Source organism: Pleurodeles waltl, chromosome 9 (genome assembly GCF_031143425.1).
Source record: "Pleurodeles waltl isolate 20211129_DDA chromosome 9, aPleWal1.hap1.20221129, whole genome shotgun sequence".
NCBI classification, from domain to species: domain Eukaryota; kingdom Metazoa; phylum Chordata; class Amphibia; order Caudata; family Salamandridae; genus Pleurodeles; species Pleurodeles waltl.
In genome coordinates, this window is record NC_090448.1 from 134,549,530 (window position 1) to 134,574,695 (window position 25,166).

At 42.4% G+C, this 25,166-nt stretch overlaps 1 protein-coding gene across 2 annotated transcripts in view; it reads right to left on the reverse strand.

Moving 5' to 3' along the window:
- Window positions 1-7,499: 7,499 nt before the first annotated feature.
- Window positions 7,500-25,166, reverse strand: part of WNK2 (WNK lysine deficient protein kinase 2) — a 637,481-nt gene continuing 619,814 nt past the window's right edge. For both annotated transcript variants that reach the window (XM_069206415.1, XM_069206414.1), the window contains 2 exons: window positions 22,193-22,452; window positions 7,500-9,609 (listed from right to left, as the gene is read on the reverse strand). In XM_069206415.1, coding sequence (XP_069062516.1) covers window positions 9,271-9,609; window positions 22,193-22,452 — 599 coding nt within the window. In that variant the 3' untranslated portion in view covers window positions 7,500-9,270. The remainder of the gene's footprint in view (window positions 9,610-22,192; window positions 22,453-25,166) is intronic.

Consider the following 25,166-nt stretch of genomic DNA (forward strand, 5'->3'; position numbering starts at 1 on the left):
TTGGCCATGGCCACCATCCCTCGCATTCATAAAACCACCACCGGAGGACGATCCTTCACCTACATCGCAGCAAAGAGCTGGAACAACCTCCACCTGCACCTCAGACAAAGCCCATTGCTCACCATCTTCAGAAGAACCTCAAGCCGTGGCACTTCGGATGAGGGCCCCTCTTCAGTGGCTTGAGACCCTCATTGTTTAGTTACCGCACTATAAAAAAACTGATTGATTGATGGGGTCCTCTGGGCCAAAATTTGCATGGGAGGGGATGTGGTCCCTACCCTTTCATGAAATCCCCATGGGACGGGATCCCGGGGCCAAAATTGGCCTAGGGAGGAGGCTTTGTGGCCCGTTCCAATAATTGGCCAGGCCCCAAGTGGTAGGGTCCCAGAGGCCCTAATCAGCCCAAGCATGGGGGCCTCTTGGACTTCCTCCTCTTTTTCTATTTTGGATTATCCAGTCCTCAGGGCCACATTAAGCCCTGGAAAGGGAGCCACAAGCCCTCTCATTTCATGAATTGGCCAGGCCTCAGGAGATAGGGTCACTGGGACCAAAACTGGTCCAAGGAGGGCGCATGTCCCCCCCTCCACTTTCACAAGTTTGCTGGGCCCTGGGGTTCCTGGGGCCAAAATCAGCTTGAGGAGGTGGTCCTTGCGTCCCTCCTTCCCTTTAAGTAATGCAATGTTGGGTACATATGAGGGGGTTGGGGTTGGGGTGGTTGGCCCAAAGCCCGTGCACAGCGAGAGTTTGATTAATATAAGGTAATTTAATATTAATTAGCCTTAAAAAGACCTTAGAAAGTCACTGAATAAAACTAAGTTTACAGGGATGTTATAGTTAGGAAATAGAACTTAAACCTTAGAAATTCACTAAAAAACAAAGATTAGAGGAACGTTATATTTAGGTTCAGACTTTACACACACAAAACTATAGAAATTGGACAGTTGCAGTTATACTTATCTTAAGACACTATAACTCATGTTCTAAGGTAACTATAATGCACCCCTTCACCATGCACTGCTACTTACCCCACATATTACATCAGTAATGACTTTTTCTATAACATCATTTATAATATAATTCCAACATCTGCAATAACATTATTGATAAGAAACGTGTGCAGTTATAATTACCTTAGACGTGGATTTCAGTATTACCTTAAATATTTAACCCCCAAGCAATGTCACAATTTCAATATATGTTTTTATACCCAAAGCACCAAGTAACCTTAAATTAGTAGTATTATGTTTACTGTATCCCAACTTGAAAACGTGTGTGTTTCTCACCTACTTATATTCTTCTATTGTGTAATCGCATCTGGATATGCAACTGCTTCTTAGTCTTAACTGTGCTTTCATTTGTTTATATTGCTATGGAGGTGCTTGTTGCCATTTATCATACTTTGTACGCCAAAACAATAGGACTCAAACAAATCAAATAGAGGGGTGAGGGTGTTAGAGAGTGCAGACGTTAGAGCAATCACAAAATGTCACATAAGATAACTCCACAAATTTGCCCTAGGAGCAAGAGGTGGGAGAGGATTGAGGTTCATTAATGTATTCCTTTTTACAGACATTGGCATGCCTCTTTCTTCTCTTCATACAGAAAATAAGAAGGGGCAGCCCAATGACCCTGGGACCTGGGGAGAAAAAAGCAGTGAAGGAAAACAATGGTTCCTGGGGGGGGGGAATGTGTAAGCCTCAACTGCACGTTGTATCTGTGCTGCAGCTCCACACTAACCGATTGCTCAATGAAGTCTGAAGGAATTGATTCTTGCAGACTTTTGATTCACAAGAGTACTATTTCGGCTGATTGGTAGAAAATGTGTCTTGACTTTAGGAGATGAAGTAATTCACAATAGAAAATAATGGTTAATACTAGTTAATAGTTAATGGACTTTTCAGAAGTCACCTCTACATATTGGTGCTACCAATTTTTGTTGTTGGTCCTGATGATGACCGTCACACAAGTAATTTAGTAGGCCCGAAATGTTGACAGAAATGTTCGTGGACTGTTTTTACATATGTTTCTTAACATTATACTACGACAGAGTGATGTTAATTAAATTTGCATCCTTAACCATAAGACTTGTATATATATTTTGTATAAAGCACATGGACACTTTAGTTCACCTATTTCACTTTCACTGCACCGTTATTTTCTTTGCAGCACCTTATTGTGATATAATCTGTTTTCATAAATTATCTTTTATCTTGAGGTCTTAAATAAATTTAATTAGATTCTACTATAAACCAATCCAATGAAGGTTTTTTTAAAAAAATTTTTTTTTACTTGAGACAAGGTTATTTCTTCTCTTCAGCCATCATTCACAATACCTGTATTTAAAGTCAAATTCTTTCCTATGCTCCAGAAACTCAAACACTTTCCTTGGAGCATTTGTTGCTGAAGTTACTTACTGAGTAAAACAACGATTTACAACGGTTCTGATTTCATGGGAATCAAAAAAGATGTAGAAAGCAGAGGCTGTGTCTTTGTGTTAACAGAACCATCCATTTGATATGCAATTTTACAGACAAGGCAAAGGGTAAGCCTGTGGGGAACACCCTACGTGAATCAGGGAACCATTCCCAGACATAACCTAGGAGCAGACGTCCTAGATACAATCTGTGCCTGAAAGTCTTCAGGTTTTTGTAGCTCACATATCTCTACTTGTTCTTGTTTACTGACTAGAACATCATCCAACAACTCGATATGCCCTGGTAGACTCTTTGACAGTCAGTACAGCTGTATTCATCACATTTGCTCAGCTCGTAGGTGTAACAGCAGGACAGTCCGGAAAAACAGAGCCTTATCAATCAGTTGACAGTCATGATACTTATGGCCTCAGGACCCATAGTACAATATGGCTGCACGTTTTAAAGAAATTCATTAGTAAAAAAAGAAAGGACTTTGTCCTATTAAATGCGCCTTCCTCACAACTTTCGGGTTAGTGCAGCGGGTGCCCTTGTTATTTCACAATCCTACCACAAAGTACGGATTGCAATGTCTCTCTCTCTTTTCTAATGCTTGCGAAACCCTAGGCAACTTTGTCTGGAAACTTAATCTGAAGGCAAGAAATGCGAGACTTCCAGCATTTATTTTCTTTCTATTTGTAATGCAGGGCTTCCTGAGAAGTAGTCTCAATTTGCAAGGAAATTCCCGTTTCTCCTCTGGTTCCTTATATAGGCTTTGCAGAAAAATTCATTGAAAAGTATGGTTTAAGCCTAACAACATCCAAGATTGGACTGATAAAGTATATGCAGTTATAAAACAGAAAAACAGACACAGGAAGATATTGTCAGATAAATACTTTAAGGTACTTGCTTGCCCCTTGCTTTTTTCCTAAAGAAAAAAACAGTAATTTCGAAAGTGCACTGATTACAGCTCCTTTCAGTAGAGGACAGTGAACAATCTATATTCTTCACCTTTATTCTACTATAGTTTGATCAAGTTTGATCACTAAACATCTACACCAAACTATTCTTGGAAAAGCGTATCACTGTTTTAGACGAACTACCTGTGGAAGCCTCAACTTCTTTTTGAACACACACAGTTCTAAATCGACACTCTGCAGGAGTTAAAAAGAATATAGCAATACAATGTGTTTTGGCAAAAAGTTAATATATATATATTTTTTATTTATCAAAGCATACATGTAGATATTATCCCGTAGTTAGATGACAGCAGAGGTAGATGCTTATGTTCCTTGTTAGCACTGCAACATCCATTCTAAATCACTCAGAGTGCAAGGTGGCTGCAAAGGCAACACACAACACCTTGCCCAGATTCATGATAAGTAGTCTGTCTCATAGTGTTATGAATATCATACTTACAAAGTTTGCCTCACCTTTCCAAAACGATATTCAACATCCTTCCTTATTGCTTTTTACACAAGATGTTTGTCTCAGAATTCCAGAACACAATTCCTTCAACATCCCTATTGAGTGTTCATCATAGTAGGATTAGAATGTCCTTTGGCCAAACAAATGTCTAAACCCTGATTGATCATACAGAAGGCTTTGCCAGAATATTTTATTTGCAGGATACATTGCTACTGCAAATTATTTGCAGCAGTACATGGGTTATACAGTTCCGAACTTCCTGTTGCATATTTTCCTCACACACAATGTATTATGAACTCGTTGCATTAGAAGAGTCTTCAGAACTCACGACACCAACACCTTGTTATTGTACACCAAAGGGAGACATTGAAAAAGAGTGTTTTACGCAAAATTTTGTTTTGTTTGAGTGACTTGTCATTCTCCGTTCCCCTAGTTAATATATTAAGTGCTGAGGTAATTCATTCAAGTTTTGCCATTGTCTTGCTTTGGGTGGACGTACTGGAAAGACCTCTATGAAAGGCCTGCTGCACCCAATACTAATGGTAAGTGACTGACAACATTCCAAAATCGGGCTACAGGCCAATCAAATCAAATAGTTCTTCTGCACCGTCCACTAGCTTTATTGGAAACCATATCAAAAGTTGATGCCATTTAAGGTCTGTGAGCTGATTTCTCTCAGGTGTTTGCACTTTGCCCAGTACTGTTGGTACCATGTCTTTAGAGCAATTAACGCACTGCGTATGCGTAAGCTCAAAATCAGTGGTGTGCCAATGTTGCCAAGAGCACTAATGCCACATTTTTGCATTGGCTTCTGTGTACAACATCTCAAAGCATGGGTGTGGGAATCTAAGAACTAAATAAGTGTTTGAGATTTCAATTATTTAGTGTCCCACTCTCAATCCCTTGCATGTTTTTGAACCCCAGTCAATCATTCCCCTTCAACCACTTCCAGATTTTCCTACTACTTCAGCTTACCCTCTATTCACTTTCCCATTCAATCACTCCATTTAGTAAAGGTGTTAATTTTCCATGCTATTTATTTACTTTATCATGCATTTATTCATCTTGTCAAAAGCCCACCTTCATTATCTCATGTACTCAGTCCCTCATTAAAGCTGCATTTACTTAGCTGACTGTATACCATCAGTCTGGTTACATTAGACACCTAGGTACTCAAAGTGTTCTTGTAGGACCCAATCAATGACTTCCAAGGAAAGCAGAGACGACCACAGAATTCACAGCTGTTAATGAAGGAAGATACTCAGTGAGGGTCCGAAATAGGCCTGTATCGGTGCTTTGGGAGAGCAGACTAAAATTATACATTTTAAAGTATTACATACAGGTTTCTGCTATCACAACAAAGAAGTCCACCACACCACCATTTCGTTTTTAGGAAGAGTGTTCGAGTCAGAGTTCCAACCTTGAGATTTGTTGCTTAGAACTAGAACAAAACAAAAAAAAGAGAAAGTCTGACATGGCGAACAGGACAATCTTTTCTATAGGGTCAAACACTAACCATAGGATGAATTGAGTGGCCCAGAGGGGGCAGACTAAAGACTTTAGGCAGAGCAGCAGCAGCATGTACTGGACACAGCTCAGAACAATCACAAATTAGTTCAACCCTCCTTTGATCACCGCAAGGCCTACATCATCTTAGCATTTGACTTTGACGCATTTCAAAATTCCCGACCTATCTCAAAGTTTTGGTCTGATGCTGCTACCTCCAACCTGCTGCTCTAAGTGTGCTCCTCCTCTGCAGTCACTTAACTATCTCTAGCTGTGATAGACCGCCAGTCCCATAACATTGATCTACCTTGCACAAGCATTAGGCAGGCTCTTACTACACGTTGCCAGTGTCTGGCAAAAGCATCCTTGCATAGGCTCTGAAGTGACTGAACCCATGTTTCAGTCTTCTTCCAATTTCCTTGTCCGGGAGATGTAAGTGAAGTACACATACTATTGGCGGTATTGCTATTTACCATGGGCACTGTTAATAGTTGCATGTCAGCCATTTTGGCTTTCCTGTGATTGCCTGACAAACCTTTCCTGTTCAAGTCACCTGTTGTGACTCATTTTCTGAAATGGTTACATAAATTGTTTTCTCTTACCCCTTTGTGATGCCCCAATCTGAACTCAATCTGGTCCTGACATTTTCTCATGTGCTCTCCTTTTGAGCCTCTACACAGCTGTCCTCTGCGGTTCTAGACTCTCAAAATGGTCTTTTTGGTAGCTAGTATATCGGCCAAGAGTGCCAGTGAACTTTAAGCTCTGTCAGTCCACCCTCTATACACCAGATTTTTTCCTTACAATCTGGTCCTTCGGATGCGTGCCTCCTTCCGGCCAAAAGTCAGCACCCCTTTTGAAATGAGCCAGAGTATCAATCTGCCTATTTTTTTCACCCCGCCTCATCTTTACATGGAAGACAAGAGACTCCATCTGGACCCAAAGAGAGCTCTTTCATTTTACATTGATTACACCAAAGACCATTGGGTAGACAACCAGCTTTTCATCAGGTTCACTGGAGAGAAAAGCTTGAAGCACACCATCTCTCAGTGGATTGTACTCTGCGTTAAAATGTGCTACACAATGGCTAAAAAGCAGCCTCCTGAGAGCTTAGTGACCCCATTCCACCACAGCCTAAGCTGCTATGTGGGGTTTACAAGACACTATTGGTTGGACAGTCAGGTCCGTCAAGATGGGCAATTGCCCACTCGGTCTTCCAGGACATTTTGGTTTGAGCCAGTTTGCATACCAACCTCTTGGGAGATATATTATAGGTATCTAGTCTAAGGGGAGGAATCGGCGGTTAGAAGTCTATCAGAAGAATGAGTTACTTACCTTTGGTAATGCCTCTTCTGGTAGAGACTAACTGCAGATTTCTCACCAACTCCTCAATCCTCCCTGCTATGTGAACTGAGTTATTCACCCTGAAGACCCGTTAGATACTGCACACTGGTCAACATGTGTGTTTTTATTGGGCATTGCATTTTTGTCACAGAAATGGTCACGAAAAACTGTCAGCACACTGGGGCACTTATATGGGCACCCTGAAGCTTCTGCTGATGCACAGCCTGTCAGCGCCACCTACCAGTACGCAGAGTTACCCCTCAAGATTTCTAGGGATCCAGTCTGACACCTGGGAAATATTCCAAGGTGAGGATTCTGTGGTTAGATAACGTTTCTAACAGAAAAGGCTTTACCGAAATTAAGTGACTTGTTCATCAGTAAAGAGTGCTGTCTTCTGATGAAAATGGTACTGAGGAACATCTTCAATTATAATTTCTGAACTGTAGTTACAGATTTGGAGCAAACAAACTTAAAATGTTCTAAAATGTTACCCTACTCTCAAGCTGTTACTTTTCATGTGTACATACAGGATACACAAATAAGTTTTGAATCCATCATTATAGTACCAAGACTACGGGTCCCCTAAATGATTTGTCCTGGTTTTGATTAATATGTCCATTCTTTACAACTGCATAATTCTCAAAGACTCGATTGCCATCGCAATATTGTGGTGTAAAACACAATCTGCTGTCACAAAGAGTTTACTCAAAAATGTTCTCTTTGTAAAGCCGTCAATTGTTTTCCTAATAGCAGTTGACCAAATGTCAGCTTGGAGTCCTGAGCAGTGGCTGACATGTGAGAGAACAAAATAAGTTGTTTTCAATCATTTCGAGCACAAAATGTTTTATTTTTCTCCTTTAATATACAATCTCCTGGGGATTTAGTGCCACTGACGTTGTCAGTATCCAAGGGAAGGGTACATTAACAGGCAAACCGTCTCTGAAGGCAAGATGAAGTGCAAGCAGGAGTCATTGAGGTGGGAGCAGTTTTTCCATCTTTGCTTGTGAAGCATACAGACCTGAATCTAAAAAACAAAGATGCAAGAGAGAGAACAGAAATCTCTTACCACAAGTACCTTGAACTGGCAGAAGAGTCTGCTTAAATGTCTACAAAATTCAATTCTACTTGAATTGATGGAATAACAATGTTCAAGGGTACAAACAAAAAATTACCATCAGACTGCTTAAAATACTACACTGTAACTATACAATTCACAGCTTGGCAGCTCAAGACCTGCCCACCCTTTTGCAAAGTCTGCAAACATATGGCAGGCGGAGTCTGAGTAATGTGCCTTCATTTTTACATATTTTTACCTGTGCCCATACCCCTTTTTCAATTAAACTTTAATTTAGCAAATCAGACTTGGAGCCTTTTTGACAAAGAAGTGTTACAAAATAATCACATTCTAGTGAAACACACCATAGAAGAGTGAAACTGTGGAAAGAGAATGCAAACAGGAGTGCCAAGATACAGTGCCAGTCTATGTCCCTTTACCTGTCGTGCCTGGTGATAAATATTGAACTTAAAACAAAAAGTAAATATAACGTTGTTTATAATGCCACCATAAACAAGTGTACATAGGAAAGAAGCTTGAAACAATATGCATGCATTTTTTAGTGTGCGCTAATACTTAAAGTGAAAAATGCTCTTGACAAAACAAACACTCTCCGGTAAACGCTTGTGAGAACAGAAGAACGGGTGGAACTGCAACAGAAGTTAAACTAAAACATTTTCAGATTGTAAGACCACTTACTCACTGATTTTCAACAGAGAAAACCACAACTTAAAAGTTGAACGACCTTCAACACCTTTTACTAAAACAAAAAACTGTGAACATTTGGTGGCGAGCTAGCTATGGAAATGATACTAGGAGGAAGCAAGTGAGAACTTTGTGCGGTAAAGAAAATAGATATACATGACACTTAACAAAACAAAATCTTACATAAAAGAATAAAATTTGCATCATTTGTAAATGCTCTCATTTTAAAGCTATCTGTTTGTAGTATTGAATATGCCCAAAGAGTTGTTCAAAAACTCAACAAAATTAATTTGTTCATCTGCCAATATCTGTGCACGTCATTAGTTAAAATAAAAGCATTTACATTACAAAATAGAGCAGAGCAAGACTAATACTTTAAACAGTAAACCTTCATACCTTTGTCGCAAATAAAAATAGAAAGTCAGCCGATCATAAAATAAAATTCACCTTTCAAGCATTTTTACATCTTTCCAGCTGAGGCTGGAAATCAGAGTCAAGGCACTGTACTTCTGCACGGTTAATATTTTCGAAATCGTCAATTCAAGTACATTAATTCGAACATTGCAAGTGTAAAACAGTGGATCGACGTATAATAAAGTGTCTTCAGCGATGGAAAAGAAGCAAATATTGCCATAGCAAACAACCTATTCCTGGTGTGAAAACATTTCACAGTGATTGCTTGATGTAGTGTATGGCTGTGAACAGTGTCAGGCCTAAACTATGGGATGGCATAGGAATCATACCACCCATAACATACTGTATGGCAATTATTGGCTCGAACACTCTAAGAAAATGTCCAACTATCCCTCTTCAAAGGCGAAAAAGCTATGTAATGTTCATGCCAGGTTGGCCAAGAGCAGGGCTGATGACTGGCTGCTGTAATGGCAGCGGAAATGTCTTCAAGTCTGATTTGCTGACAGCTGACAAGGGTGCAATAGCCTGACCGCATGCAATCCCGGGTTGTGCTGTTGTGGCTGACCACTGTACACCAAACACTGCAGTTGGGAGTCCTCCATACTGACAGTGTGGCATCCTATAAGGGGGGACTGAAGCAGGCAAGATGGTGCCTGTATTAGGTGCTGACACATTGATCGCCAATTGAGCTGACATGGGACAAGGCGTTGAGGCAATATACTTCTGTCCCAATGCTACTCCTGAAGTGACCTACAAAAAAAGATTAGGAAGAAGGATTAGTAAATTAAATAACCACTGTTTTTAAAAGTAAATGTTCAATCCTAAATTGGGGATGCTTACAATGAAGATCCAGCTGCTAGACCACTGGTAAATATCAGAGTATCAAAGTACAAATATATTGTGGCAGAAAATGGACTACCAAACTAATCTGAAGGTAAGTCTATGTTCGTAAGTAGAGATTTACTACTTTTAACTCCATGTCTTGAAAGTATATGCATTGTTAAGGTACATGTATGTGAAGTTAAGAATACATTTGTACTTATAATTTACATAGTGGCAGTCACCACTGTGCCATTATTTGTGAGACAGTGTTTGCATAGGAAGAATGATTATTGTTTCGCTAATAACTTTGGCACCATTTGCTGGATCATCACATAACTTTCTCAAAAAGGTTCATCTGCCTCAAATCCAGGAAAGTTTCAAGGTAATCCGTCAAGTGGGGGCTGAGAAAAAAGGATGGGTCCCAAAACATTTCCCCCCATGCATTTCCTAAATAAATACTTGACAACTATAAAGTAAAAACGGTTGAACAGAATTACACTAAGTTGTGCAGAAAGTAGGACCTTTATTCAGCAAGTGTACTTGTGATTTGGTGTAATTTTTTTTTTTAGCAAAACTAAGGATCACATCTTAAAAGTTATCTGTTGCCACGGGACTCCTGCGGGACAGTGTGGCAAAATAAAGTAGTTTGATTGGTTAGGCCCGCTACACCAAGCCATGTGACTGGTGGCTGTAACATGAAGAAAAAAAGAAAAATGCTGTAGCCACCATTACAAAAAACATTGGCAGAGTTGAGGTCCTGCATGAGTAAAAAAAAAAAATTAAAAAAAAAAAAAAAAAAAAAAAAAAAAACCTTAAGGCCTCAAGTGGCAAGGGCTTGGCGGCAAATGTAATAAGCCATTACCTTATGTAAAAAATAAAATAAAAAAAACTGTTGAAATTCACAAAAAAAAGCACTACCATTTAAAAATCATAAAACCAGGAAAATTCATCAGTTATGTGTAACTGATATAAGTAATAGGTTTTACTGCGGTGGTGCATTGCTTATGATCTCACATTTTACATCACTGATGACATCTGAAAGCTATGGCAGTGCAAGTTATACTCATGTCAGTTACGCATAACTGGTGAACTTCCCTTGTTCTGCGTTTTTTAAACAATACCTCTTTTTCAGTGAGTTGCTACGTTTATTTACATATCTATCCTTATCTTTGTAAAATTCTGATGGTTGATTTTCTGGCTGCGAAATTTGTGTGGAGAAATTGTTAAAACAAAATAATCTACTAGAATATCAAGCCAACTAAGCAAAAAAAAGAAGCTATTGAGAAATCTCTATAGTGTATTCACTTAGACACCTTTCCCTGTTGTACTTAGAATGATGTAGGTTTTATTGGTCTGAACAGTTTGCTCTACAGCTTTATCAAACAAAAATGGGTAGCAACACATTTTGTGACTCACATTTAAAATTTACGCACCTTCCACCTGTACATATATTACTAAACCTCTGAATTATTCCAAGTTTCAACCATTCAGGTACTTCAAATGTATCGAACATCTGGTCAAATAAAATGAATTCCTAGAAAAGCATTGATATCATGGCAATGACTAAAGAATCTCAGATTGGAGTTCATGCAGTAAACATCCAAATACGAATGGTCCCACAAGATTAACCAAGGCACAGTATTACATTATTTTGTTTCAAAATGATGTTAATACTTTAACAAATTGAAGACCAGTAACATGGAAGATATTCCTGTGAGTGCATCAGGTGTATTGAGAATAAGAACAAACAGAGAGCAGGCGATAGGAGGCATTCCGGGCTTCCTAGTTAGTCCTAAGCAAAATTCCCATTAAATAAAAAAGTGTAGGCGAGAGGGCCACTAAACACTAAGTTCAATGCAAATGAGTATCACGTGATAAAAGGTTCTGTGCAATACCAACTTATTCATTTGCAGTACAACGTAGCAACAAACGAGACCAATCCCAGTTATGTAGAAATATACAGAGCAACTAACTTGCAGACATCACTACAAGTGGAATGAGTGCACAATTTCTTATTGGCTTGTGTGTGAGTGTGAGTATGTCTATGGAAAATATAGGAAGTTTATGGCTCTTGCTGTCTGCAATAAACTAATAAAGAAAACTACTGTCGAGAAATGAGTATTGTGTGCTGAGACTTCTTTTTTAGGTATTAAAAAGTTAGAGATGTAATTGTCATTTCAGCTCAGTTGGGTGTTTTTCATAGGAACACAGGAAAGTTTTAGATGTATGCCGTTCTATAGCATGTGTGATTTGGCTGTGGGGTGTTTTCACACTGTTAGACTTTTCATCCTTTCCGTGGTCTCCCTTAACTTTTTGCCTCTGCTCCCCTGGTTGATGATGTGTGCTGGACTCTGATTGTACTGTTTTTATTACTCTGGGCACTTTACCACTTCTAACCAGTGCTAAAGTGCAAGTGCTCCTGTACAAAATGTGTATGTAATTGGCTTATCCATGATTGGCATATTTGGTTCACTAGTAAGTCCCTAGTAAAGTGCACTAGAGGTGCCAGGCCTGTAAATCAAATGCTACTAGTGGGCCTGCAGCACTGGCTGTGCCACCCACATAAGTAGCTCTGTAATCATGTCTCCGACCTGCCACTGCAGTGTCTGTGTGTGCAGTTTTTAACTGTAAATTCGACTTGGCAAGTGTACGGACTTGCCAGGCCTAGCATGTCAGACACCCCTAATGTAGGCCCTAGGTAGCCCCAGGTCAGGGTGCAGTGTATATTTAAGGTAGGACATATAGTCATGTGTTTTACATGTCCTGACCGTGAAATATTGCTAAATTCGTTTTAGAATGTTGCAAGGCCTGTATCTCTCATAGGTTAACATGGGGGCTACCTTTAAATCTGATAACAGTGTAGATTCCCTTTGGGAGCAGAATGACATGTGGAGTTTGGGGTCTCTGAGCTCACAATTTAAAAATACATCTTTTAGTAAAGTTGATTTTAAGATTGTGTGTTTGAAAATGCCACTTTTAGAAAGTGAGCATTTTCTTGCTGATACCATTTCTGTGACTCTGCCTGTTTGTGTATTCCCTGTCTGGGTCAGTTTGACATTTGGGCTGATTGCACCTCACAATAGACAGTGACACAAAGGGAGCTGGGGTGTAGTCTGCATTTCCTGATGAGCCATCTGTGCTAGGAGGGAGGGGAGGAGTGGTCACTTACACCTGAAAGGGCTGTGCCTGTCCTCACACAATGCAGTCTCCAACCCCCTGGTGAGTATCTGGGGCCTGGCCTGGGCAAGGCAAGATTTCACATTCAAAAGAGACTTTACTTTGAAGTAGGCCTACTTCAAAGGAGAAATTGGGAATAAGAAGGGCACCCAAAACCACAGACTTTAGAAACCCTTCTGGAAACAAGAGGAACCTCTGCCTGGAGAAGAGCTGAAGAGCTGGGGAAGAAGAGCTGCCCTGCCTGTGACTGTGCTTTGTGGAGCTATCCTGCAGTTTCTGCTTCTACCAGAGTAAGAGGGCAAAGACTGGACTTTGTGTGCCTTCCATCTTGAGAAGAAATCTGCAAGGGCTTGATTTAGAGCTTGCCTCATGTTGTTTGAAGTCTCAGGGACATCAAAGACTTGTCTCTGCCAGCACCTGGAGTCTCTGGAGAGACTCCTACTCTGCACTGTGGTGCCCATCCAGTTCCTGGGCCCCTGAAATTAGAAGCTGGCACCCCAAGAGGAGGAAATACACCCACAGAGCGCTGTGTGGGGAAAAGATAGACGTGACTCCAATCTGTGGCTGAAGAAACGACACGCCGCCGGTTCCGCGGCCGAAAATCGACGCTCGCCAGAAACGTAACCGAAGAATCGACACACGGAGCAGGAGAAACGACACGCAGCATCGCTGATGGAGGCTGCAACCCACGCTGCGTGGTTTTCGGATCATCATGCGGCTGAATTTCCGACCCAAGTACCGCTGGGCCTGTAATAACAGCGCAAGGCCTGCCCGGACCCGAGAGTGCTGACCGGATCGACGCATCTCTCTCCTGCGGAGAGAAGAAACGATGCACCCTGACCCGACGAAAGGAGAAACGACGCAAGGTCCTGCTCGTGGGTGGAATCGACGCATCATAAGCCCTTTTTGAAGCACACTTGCCCGTGCAGGGTTATTTTTGACACACCAAAGGTACATTTTCATGCTAACAGTGTTAGTGTGTGTTTAAAACTACTTAAAGACTCTTTTTTGCATTTTTAGTGATAACTTGACATGTGTATTGTGGATTTTTGTCGTTTTGGTCTTGTTTTGGTTAGATAAATATTTCCAATTTTTCTACACCTGTGTTGTGTCATTTTGTAGAGTTGCCGTTAAGGTACTGTATCTGTTGGTACAAATACTTTACACCTAGCACTCTGAAGTTAAGACTACTGCTCTGCTAAGCTACCAAGGGGGGAAGCTGGGGTTATCTGAGGGTGATTCTCTTTTACCCTGACTAGAGTGAGGGTCCTTGCTTGGACAGGGGGTAACCTGACTGCCAACAAAAAACCCAATTTCTAACACATACAATTGTTTTTCAGTTGCATGTATTGCAATAGTAATTGCTTTACTGACTGGTAAGTACTCCTCCAATTAGTTCCCTGTAGTTTTAAATGTCCCCCTTCGTTTACTGCAACAGTGCTACACTATTTGAAGTACTCAGTGTCACTGCAATGTTTCTAATTAGAGTCAAGATCAAAATGCTTACTTCTCACAGTTATTTATTTAAGAGGTTGAGCCAGACTGGAAAGAAACAGGAATCATGTAATGGTAGAAATAAATTGGTGGACACGAACCTTCAAAATCGGATTGTCTGAACTATATTAGGAAAACAAAATTCTCCATAAGACCTCTGCAAATCTACACCAATTCTTCTGTTCCAATGTATAACTGAACAAATTAGGCAATTAACGTAAATCAATTTTAAACATGCATAGATACATATGTAAAAGATTGACGTTTTAATAAATACAAAATGCTGAATCAATCAGTGTGCAGTGGTATGGGATTAGAAGTCTGAGTGCAGCCATGCAATCTAAAGATTAACTCCCTTTAGAAAGCTCTTGCACTAATCCCATGAAACAAGGAGATGGAACTGAAGTCAATGAAAGCAAGGGACGGTGCCAGGGCACACGGTTTGGATCCCTGAAGTCTAAAATTAGAAGCTTTCTTCTTAGCATATTATCTTCTTGCTTTTCTCAGTCTGGTGTTGTAACACATTTTAAATAGAACATATCTTACATGGATTGAGAGCCAATAAAGTCAACCACAGACTCCAAACAAAATATAATAAAAATCGCAATTTATCGGACAGGTGAAAGGTAAATTAACTAGCAATCCCTAAATAATGACAATCGTGCGCACTGGAAGCGCCTTTATTTGCAATAAAAAAAAGGAAACGTTTTCACATGCATTATATGTTCGAGTGCTCGTGATAATGATGTGTAAATGCTAGCACAGATAATACAATCGTTAATTTAAAAGGTCCTTTCTTAATGCTCTTTAAAAATCGCTCTGCTGCAAGAAAAATATTTTGATGAGTTCAACCGATTAACTATACAAATAATGGTGACAAAATATATCTTCCAACCATGCCTGAAAGTCAACAACAGGTCAACGACCCGGTGTAGAGAGCCATTCGAACCCAATGCAAAAGAAGAGTTTAGAAAAGCACTGTGAAATTAGTGGCTAAAGAGGATCAACGTGGACTTGTACTTCCCAGGTTTGGGTAAAATATTGATTGACTTTAAAAGAAGAGAAGAGTTCATCCACATCCTTGTGTTTAGCAGACAGGAATCACTTGAGCTTAACTGGGAACGTTTCACATGGCAAGCAGGTCTAAAGACCAGAAATAAGAGTCATATCAAAGATTAGGCTACAAAGAAAAAATCACCCACATCAGTGGACAGAAATTCAGAACCCTGGATACCAGGGAGTCCAATGCTTTTTACTACTGAAGGACCAATGATTGAGAAAAGGTTTCTACACACCCTATAGTCTTGTAGGGTGTGAAACATAAGCAACCCCAAACCTCTAAATGCTAGAAATTGAGCTTCCATCCTAAAACAAAACATTAATATAGACCTTACTGCAGGGCCTCAAGCAGTGTGCCACTTTCATGATTTTCTCCAAAGTCAAAACTAGGCTACAGATTTCTTCTAACAAGGAAATGGAAACAGTCCTGTGACGCTTCCTTTCCAGGCACGAAGTATAATAATTCTCCCCCGCCCCCCAAAAACAAAAAACCCTACAATGGATACACTAATGCAGCACGGCTTTAGAAGGAGAAAATTATAATGTTGCCTTTTCATCAGTAGATCAACCTCTTTCAAAAGGTGCACTTACGGTAGTACATTTGTTTGCAAATTTGAAGACTACACTTACTGCAATATACAGGAAACAAATTCGTGCCAGCCCCTGTAAAAATTGTCAATACGAGCCTGGGTAGTGGTTTGCAGACAAGGACTGGAGGCAACTTTGATTATAACCTCATAATTGAAAGTTCCCTGTCTCTAGAAACACTGGTGTATATCACTCGAGTGGACGACATGGGCACAAGAGGAGAAATGATTGTTGATGATATTGAGCTTGTGTTAATTGTAATGTCTCATTTATATCACTGATAGGACAGATATTAATCTTCCGGTATATAAATATTATGTTCTTTTACCCTCCTGGGGATAGGAGAAAAAGGATGGAAGGGGGTCTCATAATACTTTAAAAGCTGAGCACAGTACTGGACAGACATTAGGAGGAGATGCTATTCATTACATGGGTTTTAAAGTGTCATATTTCTCTTGCCTCAAATGTTCTGTGCTGGCTACTTGTAATGAGCTGTGGGGGTTCCTGCACCAGATTGCCATTCGCAAAGAGTATGGGGCAAATGGATACCTGAACTATTTGTATCTTTGCTTGGAAAGCTGCACACTTAATGGCCATATCATTAAAGAATGCCTTGCCCATAATACACACCTCGCTACAGCTGGACTGAATGATGTTCTTCTGGATTTAATAAAAAAACGCAAGAGTAAAATGACAAAAATCCAATAAGTAGAACTTGAGTTATGGATTTTAAAAAATAAACTGTAAAACAGCACTTAGCAGCAAGACGTGCCGACTGGGGATATCTGTGTAGGAAGCTGACCTGGTGTGTGGTGAGCACCTATGGTGTTATCACCTTATACCAGGTCCAGGTATCCCCTATTAGTGGAGTGCAGGCAGTATTGAGGAAGCCAGGGCTCTCTAGAGGCAGCTGTGGATGAGCAGCAATAACTTATCTACGAGACATGCAAAGCTTATGCAATACTACTATAGTCACACAGTACTTACACACATTAAAGTACCACAGAGTGTTACAAAAATAAAGGTACTTTATTATAGTAACACAAATACTAGAATACTGAATGGGCAATCCCACAATTGGAGGTAAGTAAACACACTATCATGTACACATTAGCAATCAGTAAATAGCATAAAAAGCAATAGGCATTGGTAAAAGCTATAGCAAATAGCGAGGGCCCTAGGGGAGGGCCAAACCATAAACTAAAAAAAGTTGAATGTGAAAGGCAGTCCCCCACCCAAGGAAGTAAAATCAGTAGAAGGGAGCTGGAGGAACTAGGAACCCCAAGAGGTGAGTACCAGAGTGTGCCCCCCACCCAGCAACCAGCAGAGCAGAGGTGAGTACCTGGCTTACCAACAGGAGGACTTTGGAAAAGGATTTTGCAAAACCCAACCAAGACTGGAAGACCCTAAAAGGTGGATCCTGACAGAAGAGGACCCGCAAAGGAAGGGGACAAAGTCCAGCTCGAAATGGAGTGTCCGGTTGTGGCCGCAGCCACTACCCACCCTTCTGTGGATGCAGGACAAGGATGACGGTGGATGAAGGTGGTCAGTAGTGCAGCAGAGAAGCTGAAGTGGAGTCTCAGAGGTGATGCCTGTGATGTCCCACATCGGTGGTCGAGATACAGTTGGTCAGTGGTCCAACTACCAACAAGTCTTGGCAAATGCAGGAGACGGAGAGGAAGGTTTGCAAGGCTGAATATGATCAGGAAGGTCCAGGGGACTCAACCCAAGGAGGGGAGTCCAGGGTGAACCTCAGCAGATTGGAGAGTCACAAGAAGAGGATGCAGCCCGACAGGCAACCCACTGGCAGCAGGCACAGGAGTCGCAGTGAGGACCACTCAGCACACCTAAAGAAGAGTCGCACGTCGCTGAGCAACAGGCAGGAGACTGTTCCTTGCAGGTGGGAGTGCTGGAGGCCGGGGCTACATGGAGCCTGAAGATCCCTAGGAGGAGGAACAAACAAGTCCTTGTAGCTGCAAGAGTCACAGTGCATAGGGGTACTGTCCTGCAAGGAGAGGCAAGGGCCTACTGTCTCCCAAGTTGGCCAGCTGGTAGGGAAGACCAAGGGGACCACTTCAGACGACCACCACCACCACCTGTGATGCAGAATCCACGCAGCATTGGAGGAGAGAAGATCCACGCAGCCGGTCATCATTGCAATTGGTGCCTGCAATTGCAGGGGAGTGACTCCTTCACTCCAAAGGAGATTTGTTCTTACTTCTCATGCAGGCTGAAGACTTGTCACCTTCAGAGGATGCACAGCCAGGGTAATGTTGCAGTTGCCTGAAAGAGCCAGAGAAACAACGTTGCAGAGCACAGTTGTTGCTGAAGTTGTATTTTGTCGGTTCCTGGAGGGTCCAGTTGCAGTCCCAGTGACCAGAAGATGAAGTAAATGATGCAGAGGAGTCCTGCTGGAATCTTGCACGTCGAATCTGAGGTCCCACCAAAGAGGGAGGCCCTAAACAGCCCAGGAAGGGTGATTGGTCACCTAGCAGGGTGACCACCTTTCAGGAGGGGGCTGTGACGTCACCTACCTGACCTGGCCACTCAGATGCTCCCAGGGGCCTCTGTCCACCTTGGATGGCAGAATCGAGTTCTGGGCACCACCCCTAGGGTGGTGATGGACAGGGGAGTCACTGCCCTTTCCTTTGTCCAGTATCGTGCCAGAGCAGGAACTAGGGGTTCCTGGACTCGTGCAAGCCAGTTTATGTAAGGAGGGCACCAAATGTGCCCTTCAAAGCATACTGGTGGCTTGAGGAGGTTAGCCCCCAAGCCATGTAACACCTATTTCCAAGGGAGAGGGTGTTACCTCCCTCTCTCACAGGACAACCTTTGTTCTGCCTTCCTCTGCCTGAGCTGGTCAAGCATCAGGAGGACAAAAACCTGTCTGAAAGGTGGCAGCAGCACGGGCTGCACGGAAAACTCCGGAAGACTAGTAGGAGCAATGCTGGGGGAACTCAAAAGAGCCCCCAGAGTTCACAGAATCATACAACCATCACTTGCAACAGTATTGGGGTATGATTCCAGCATTTATGATACCAAACATGCCCAGGTTCGGAGTTACCTTTATGTAGTTGGACACCGGTATTGACATGTATCCAGTCCACAGGTAAAGATGGATTACCCGCACTTACAAAGTCCAGTAATGGAGCTGGAGTTCATAGGGGCACCTCTGCTCATGAAGGGGTGCCCTCACACACAGGTACCTGCACCCCGCCCTCTGGGCTTGCAGGGCCTACCACAGGGGTGACTTAAAGTGACCTGGTGCGGTGACCTGTAGTAAAAATGCACCTTTTCATGCAGGCTGCAATGGTAGGCTGCAGACACATTTTGCATGGGCTCCCCTGGGTGGCACAATATATGCTGCAGCCCGTGGGCAACCCCTGGTGCCCCAATGCCCTGGGTACTATATACTGGGGACTTTTAAGGGGTCCCAGTATGCCAAATGTGGGGTGTGCAAAGTCCTAAGCAACCCATTTTAGAGGAAGAGAGCCCAATCACTGGGGTCCTATTTAGCAGCAGTCAAAACACACTGACAGCAGTCACAAAATGGGGGTAACCATGCCAAAAAGAGGGTACTTTCCTACAATCTGGTTCTGCTGGACCAGGACAAAGTCAAATGTTCAGGCTGACTGTGATGGAGAGATGGCCAGCTACAGAGACCCAGTTAGGCCCACTGATCCAAAGTACCTTAAATCCTGGTTGTGGAGTGTTATGTTTGTCCCAAACCACACCGTAGAGGTGGTCGATTTTCTCCATGCAATGGAGGTGATGCATTGGTTCAGAGAAGTGGTGGAATTTGGTTGTGAGTTCCTGCTGCATCGACGTGGAGGCTCCAGGCACTGGGACTTGCAAGGCAAAGACTGGGGTTGAGGATGCCTTGTGTAGTCAAGGCTATACGTCAGTTCCAATGAGTGCTGTGGCTGTCATGAGGAGATTTGATGCCATAGTCGACACTGCAAGAACCTTGCACTGGGAAAGGTGTTGCAGTGGCAGTTCCGAGGGCAAAGCGCCAGATTTATTCCGTGCAACTGCAGCAATGAATTGATTCTGCTCCCACATCAGGGGATGCGTCTGTTCTGCTGAAGCAAACACCTCAGGCCCACTTCCAAGGGTCCAGGACCGGGCTGGCACCACTTGACATGGCAGACTCACAGATGGCAGAGTCCATGTGTAGAATCAGGTTGGGTGGAAGTCCTTCAGCAGCTGAGCAGTCCTTTCTGGCAGACATTTCACAGACCCTGAAGTGTACTGTTGGTGGTGTCAGAGGTCTAGTATTTATACCCAGTTAGGCCTTTGAAGTGGTCCTGACCTTTCTGCCCTGGCTCCCGATTCACTACAAGGGGTTATGGGCCGTTTGACATTTTACAGCCTATTCAGTTGCACGTGAGGCTGTCCCCCAGTTCCTTCCTCCCAGGGTGGCCCATCAAGTCACACCTAAGCTCCCACTGTGTGTGGCTGTCTAGAAAGAATACACAAAGCCCAGCTGTCACTCACCACAGACACGTGATCAGAGACAGGCAGCAGGCACCAAATGGCTGAAGTCAGAAAATGCCATCTTTCTAAAAGTGGCATTTCAGATTGCAATTTAGAATCCGACTTCACCATAAATTGTAATTTTAAATTATAATTCCAGACACACCAAACTCAGAAAGTTTCTCTTTCAGATTGTGAGTTACCCTGAAGAGATATAAATAGGTAATCCCAGTGTTATCGGATGGCAGAGATGGGCCATGCTGTAGTGAAAATGACTTTTGTTTTTTTTACTACAAGGACATGTAAAACTTAAAAGTACATGTCCTGCCTTTTAGATACATTGCAACCTAACCTCTTGGTTTTCCAGGGCCTATCTTGGGGGTGACATGTATAAAAAGGGATGGTGTGAGCCTGGCAAAATGGTTATCTTGCCAGGTTGACAAGGCAGAGGCTTTGTAATGGCAGGCCTAAGACATGGTTAAAGGGCTACTTAAGGGGGCAGCACAGTGCTTAAGTTCCATAGGTCACATTTATTTTAAAGGCCCTGGGCACATGTATTGCACGTTACTAGGCACTTATACAAAAATTAAATATGCCAAATGGTGATCAGCCAATGTTACCATGTTTAGGAGAGAAAGCACAAGCACTTTGGCGCTGGTTAGAAGTGGTAAACTGCACAGAGTCCTGAAGCAAGCAAAAACGAAGTCAGAAAAGTGTAGTATATAAGCAAAAATGGGGACGGGGGCATGCTAAGACTGTCAGATCTAGCCTATGTAATGTTCAAATAATCTCAGTTTTCACACTCTTGCCTGAAAAACCTTGGGGAAAGCTGTCACCAAGTCTACTCCCTCCACTGTGCTCTCCACTGGCAAAACTTGATCCCTGGCCCTGGGATAGAGTGCTGTTTCAAAGTCTCCCTTGTGATTCCACCCAAGAAGACTATTTCATCTCTATAAAAAAGGTAATGCCTGACACATGAACACAAGGAAAGATGGCAATACCTATTTTGGAATCTGGCATGTCTACGCAGACTATTACCTGCACACTAAGCTGCATATTCATAGCAATCAATGGCAGCACACATCCATGTGATTGCAAGGTATCTAAAATCAGTAATAACTATCATACAATTCCGAATGGCCTTATTTTAAGTGTGTTTGATAGGCACTGTTCCTCCTAGAAAACTGGCATTTGGCCGCTTTGCATCCAGTGTGTTTCATTTGGGTGGCCAAAATTCTAACAGCATAATACAGGATTTGCTAATGCATGGAAACAGGGCTTGTGGATACTGTGACTGAACCTACAATAATGGAATAGGTAACGAGGTCGCTTTCAACACTGCTGATGTGCCTAAGAACGCTTAGCCAGTTTATTTAGGAAAATGCGCTGTAAACCGCACCGTGAACAACATGTTTTTCATAATGGATTGGGATGATATCAATGCCATTTAGAAAATGCCATGAGGAGTATCTGTCTTGCTCTGCCCCCCTGAAGTATTTTAATATATTGTAGGGTCCCCTTTACGATGCTTGTGAAATTCATTACTCATAATCAATTTATCTGCAACACTGTTGCAACTACAGGTTTCCAGACTATATAAATATATACATATATATTGTAAATGTTTATTGGGCTATTTAGTCATGTCAGTGTTTTTCACTGATACTTAAAGCAAAAAAAACGAACATTGACACGCTATTCAAAATCAGCTACTTACTCCACATGGCTCATTTGTCTGTGCTGGTTTGGGCTCCATGTCCTGCCTCTGCTGGTTCTGCTTCAGCTGGTTCAGAGATGGCTTCATCTGGGCTGCTCCAATAGTCTTACTTGCCCACTCATCTACCAGCCTGTGAAGGTCGTCTGTAAACATCCCTTTCTTGTTGTTGCTGTTATTGGTTTGAGCCTGGGGTTGGACACCTGGCAGCAGTGGTGGTGGAGCAGGGTCTGTGCCGGTTGGCAGGCTGTTTGTCGATGATCCTAGGGTATTACAGATTAGATGTCAAGTAGGCCAAGATCTAAATACATTAGACAGCTGGACATTGCAGTCACATTAAAATGTCTAATTTGTTGCAATCAGTATGCAGCTGCATAGGACAAACTATAATATATCGTTTTTTATTTAAACTTTATTCCAGTATTTTTCTTGAATGCTCACACTCCATTGTAGGCATTTCTAAAAAAATATTTATTTCTTGCAAATCATCTCAAGTTAGTATTCACAGGTAGCATCTGTCTTGCCCAATTTTCTGAGCTTTCGCCGATAGTTATTAATTTAATTATTTTAATCCTTACATGGTTCATTGTGTTCTTATTTTTGTTTCAATTTGACTGTCTCTACTAACTCCTATACTTTTGTTCTAAGAACAAATATATTTTCTGTAATGTTGCACACTTTTTGAAACTCTCTCTTCTTATGGTGGATTCCTGTGACCGATTGGTTCTTCCTACCTTCCACTCCCTCAGAATTCTTTTGGATAGGGAGTAGAATATTAGTTCACCTGAAGTATTCTATATAGTCTTGACAAGGAATTCCACCTAATGGCTGTTAGCTGATACAACACGACGTAAGCAAGGTGAGGTATCCGCTTTTGTTCCAGCACTGATTGCCAGAAAAACATCCCAAGTATGGTGACAACTTTAATGTGCCCTGTTAGAAATTGGGTTTGGTTGGAAGCAGTAAGCACCTTGTCCAAGCAGGAACCACAATCCTAGTCAGTGTAAGGCAGTTACACACCGTAAATTAACCTCTGCTCACCCTCTAGTAGCTTGGCACCGAGTAGGCAGGATGAACTTATGAGGCAATGAATAAAATATTTGTGCAACACTTAAAACAGTGACAACACCATACAAAAATAATTCACAACAGGTTAGGAAAAATCGAGCTTAATTTAATTAAAACAAGACCAGAACAACAAAAATCAAATAAGTAGAAACTGAGATACGAATTCTTAAAGAACATCTGCAAATGTAGTGTATAGAATCTTAAAGTGCCAACCGGGGCTATCTGGTTCCACTTGACAGGGGTAAATCTAAAGGCTCAGGACGACCACGATTTAGTGTGGGCCGGCTACAGGGACCACCATGTCTCGCTGAAAGTATCCTGTGTGGAGAGTTGTGTCGACAGTGAAGATCCGATGTGAGGTACAGAGGGGACGATGTGAAGACGATGCAACACTCCTGATCGGCGCAGTCAGGGATGCATCATTATGTGATGTCCTCGAGCAGCAGTGTGGCATCAAACCCTTTGTGATTAAGGCGATGCGTCGGGACTGAGGGCAAGATAGCGAACTGAGCTGCGCAGTTGGTGATGCGTCAGCATCAAGGAGAGATGTGGCGGTTCCGATCGGTGATGACGATGCATGGCTTTCTGTAGAACCCAGCTGCTGAACCCACTTCCAAGGGCCTCGGACTGGATTGGAACCACTTGGCAGGGTAGGACTCACAGTTGGCAGAGTCCGGAAGCTGTAGCAGAGTTGAGTGAAGTCTTTGCTGTACCTGGGAGCTCAGGACAGGAGGCAAGCTAGCATGCCTTTGTGTCACTTTGGTTCTGGCGATGTAGAGATGCAGGTCCAGTTCCTCACTTCCAGACAAGGAGGGCAGCATTGCAGGCACAGCAAAGTAGGAGTCTATCAAAGTCCAGCAGCATGTCAGTCCCTTCAGCAGAACAGCAGTTCTTCCTGGCAGCATGTCCTCAGGTCCATTAGTGTACTTATTTGGTAGGGTCAGAAGTCCAGTTCTGATTCCCAGTAGTGCCTTTGAAGTTGGGTAGACCTCAAACAGAGGCCTTTGAAGTTCACATAGTCCCTGCTCTGGCACCAGACCCACTACAGGAGGTTATGCAGTCCTTTGCGAGAGCTCTGGACCCAACCCATTTAGGTCTAATTGTCAGTTCCTCCCTCCTATCCTGCCCAGGACGGGGCATCAGCATGCAGATGGAAACTCAGTTACACCTAAGCTCCCTTTGTGTGCCTGTCTGGAGGGAATGCACAAAAGCCCAGTTGTTGCCCACCCAGACGTATTCAGAGAAAGGCAAAAAGCACTAGATGAATTAAAGTACCAAAATGCCAACTTTCTAAAGGTATCATTTTCAGAATTACCATTTAAATTGAAATTGCAATTTAGAGGTCCCACCTCTTCCCACTTGGAAACGACACTTAAAATGTAATAAGGCAATCCCACTGTCAACCTCTGGGGCAGATTGGCCTGCAGTAGTGAAAAATGGATTTAAGTGTTTTGCAAACCTGGACACGTAAAACTTAACGTTCATGCCCAATATTTTAAATACACTGCTCACTGCCCTTGGAGCTGTCCAGGGCCTCCCTTGCAACATATGTACTAAAAAGGAAGGACTGGGCCTCACAAGTGGGTTAACTTGCTTGGTCGACATGGCAGTTTAAAACTGCATACACAGGCTCTGCAATAGCAGGTCTAATCCACGTTTGAAGGGCTACTTAAGTGGGTGGCACAAACAGTGCTGCAGGACCACTAGCAGCATTTCATTTACAGGCCCTGGGCATATGTAGTCCACTTTACTAGGGATGTATAGGTAAATTAAATATGTCCATTATGGATAAGCCACTGTTACCATGGTTTAGGCAGAGAGCATATCCACTTTAGCATTGCTAAAGTGCCCAGAGACCTAAAGCCAACAAAAATGAATTCAGCAAAAAGGGGAAGGAGGAAAGCAAAAG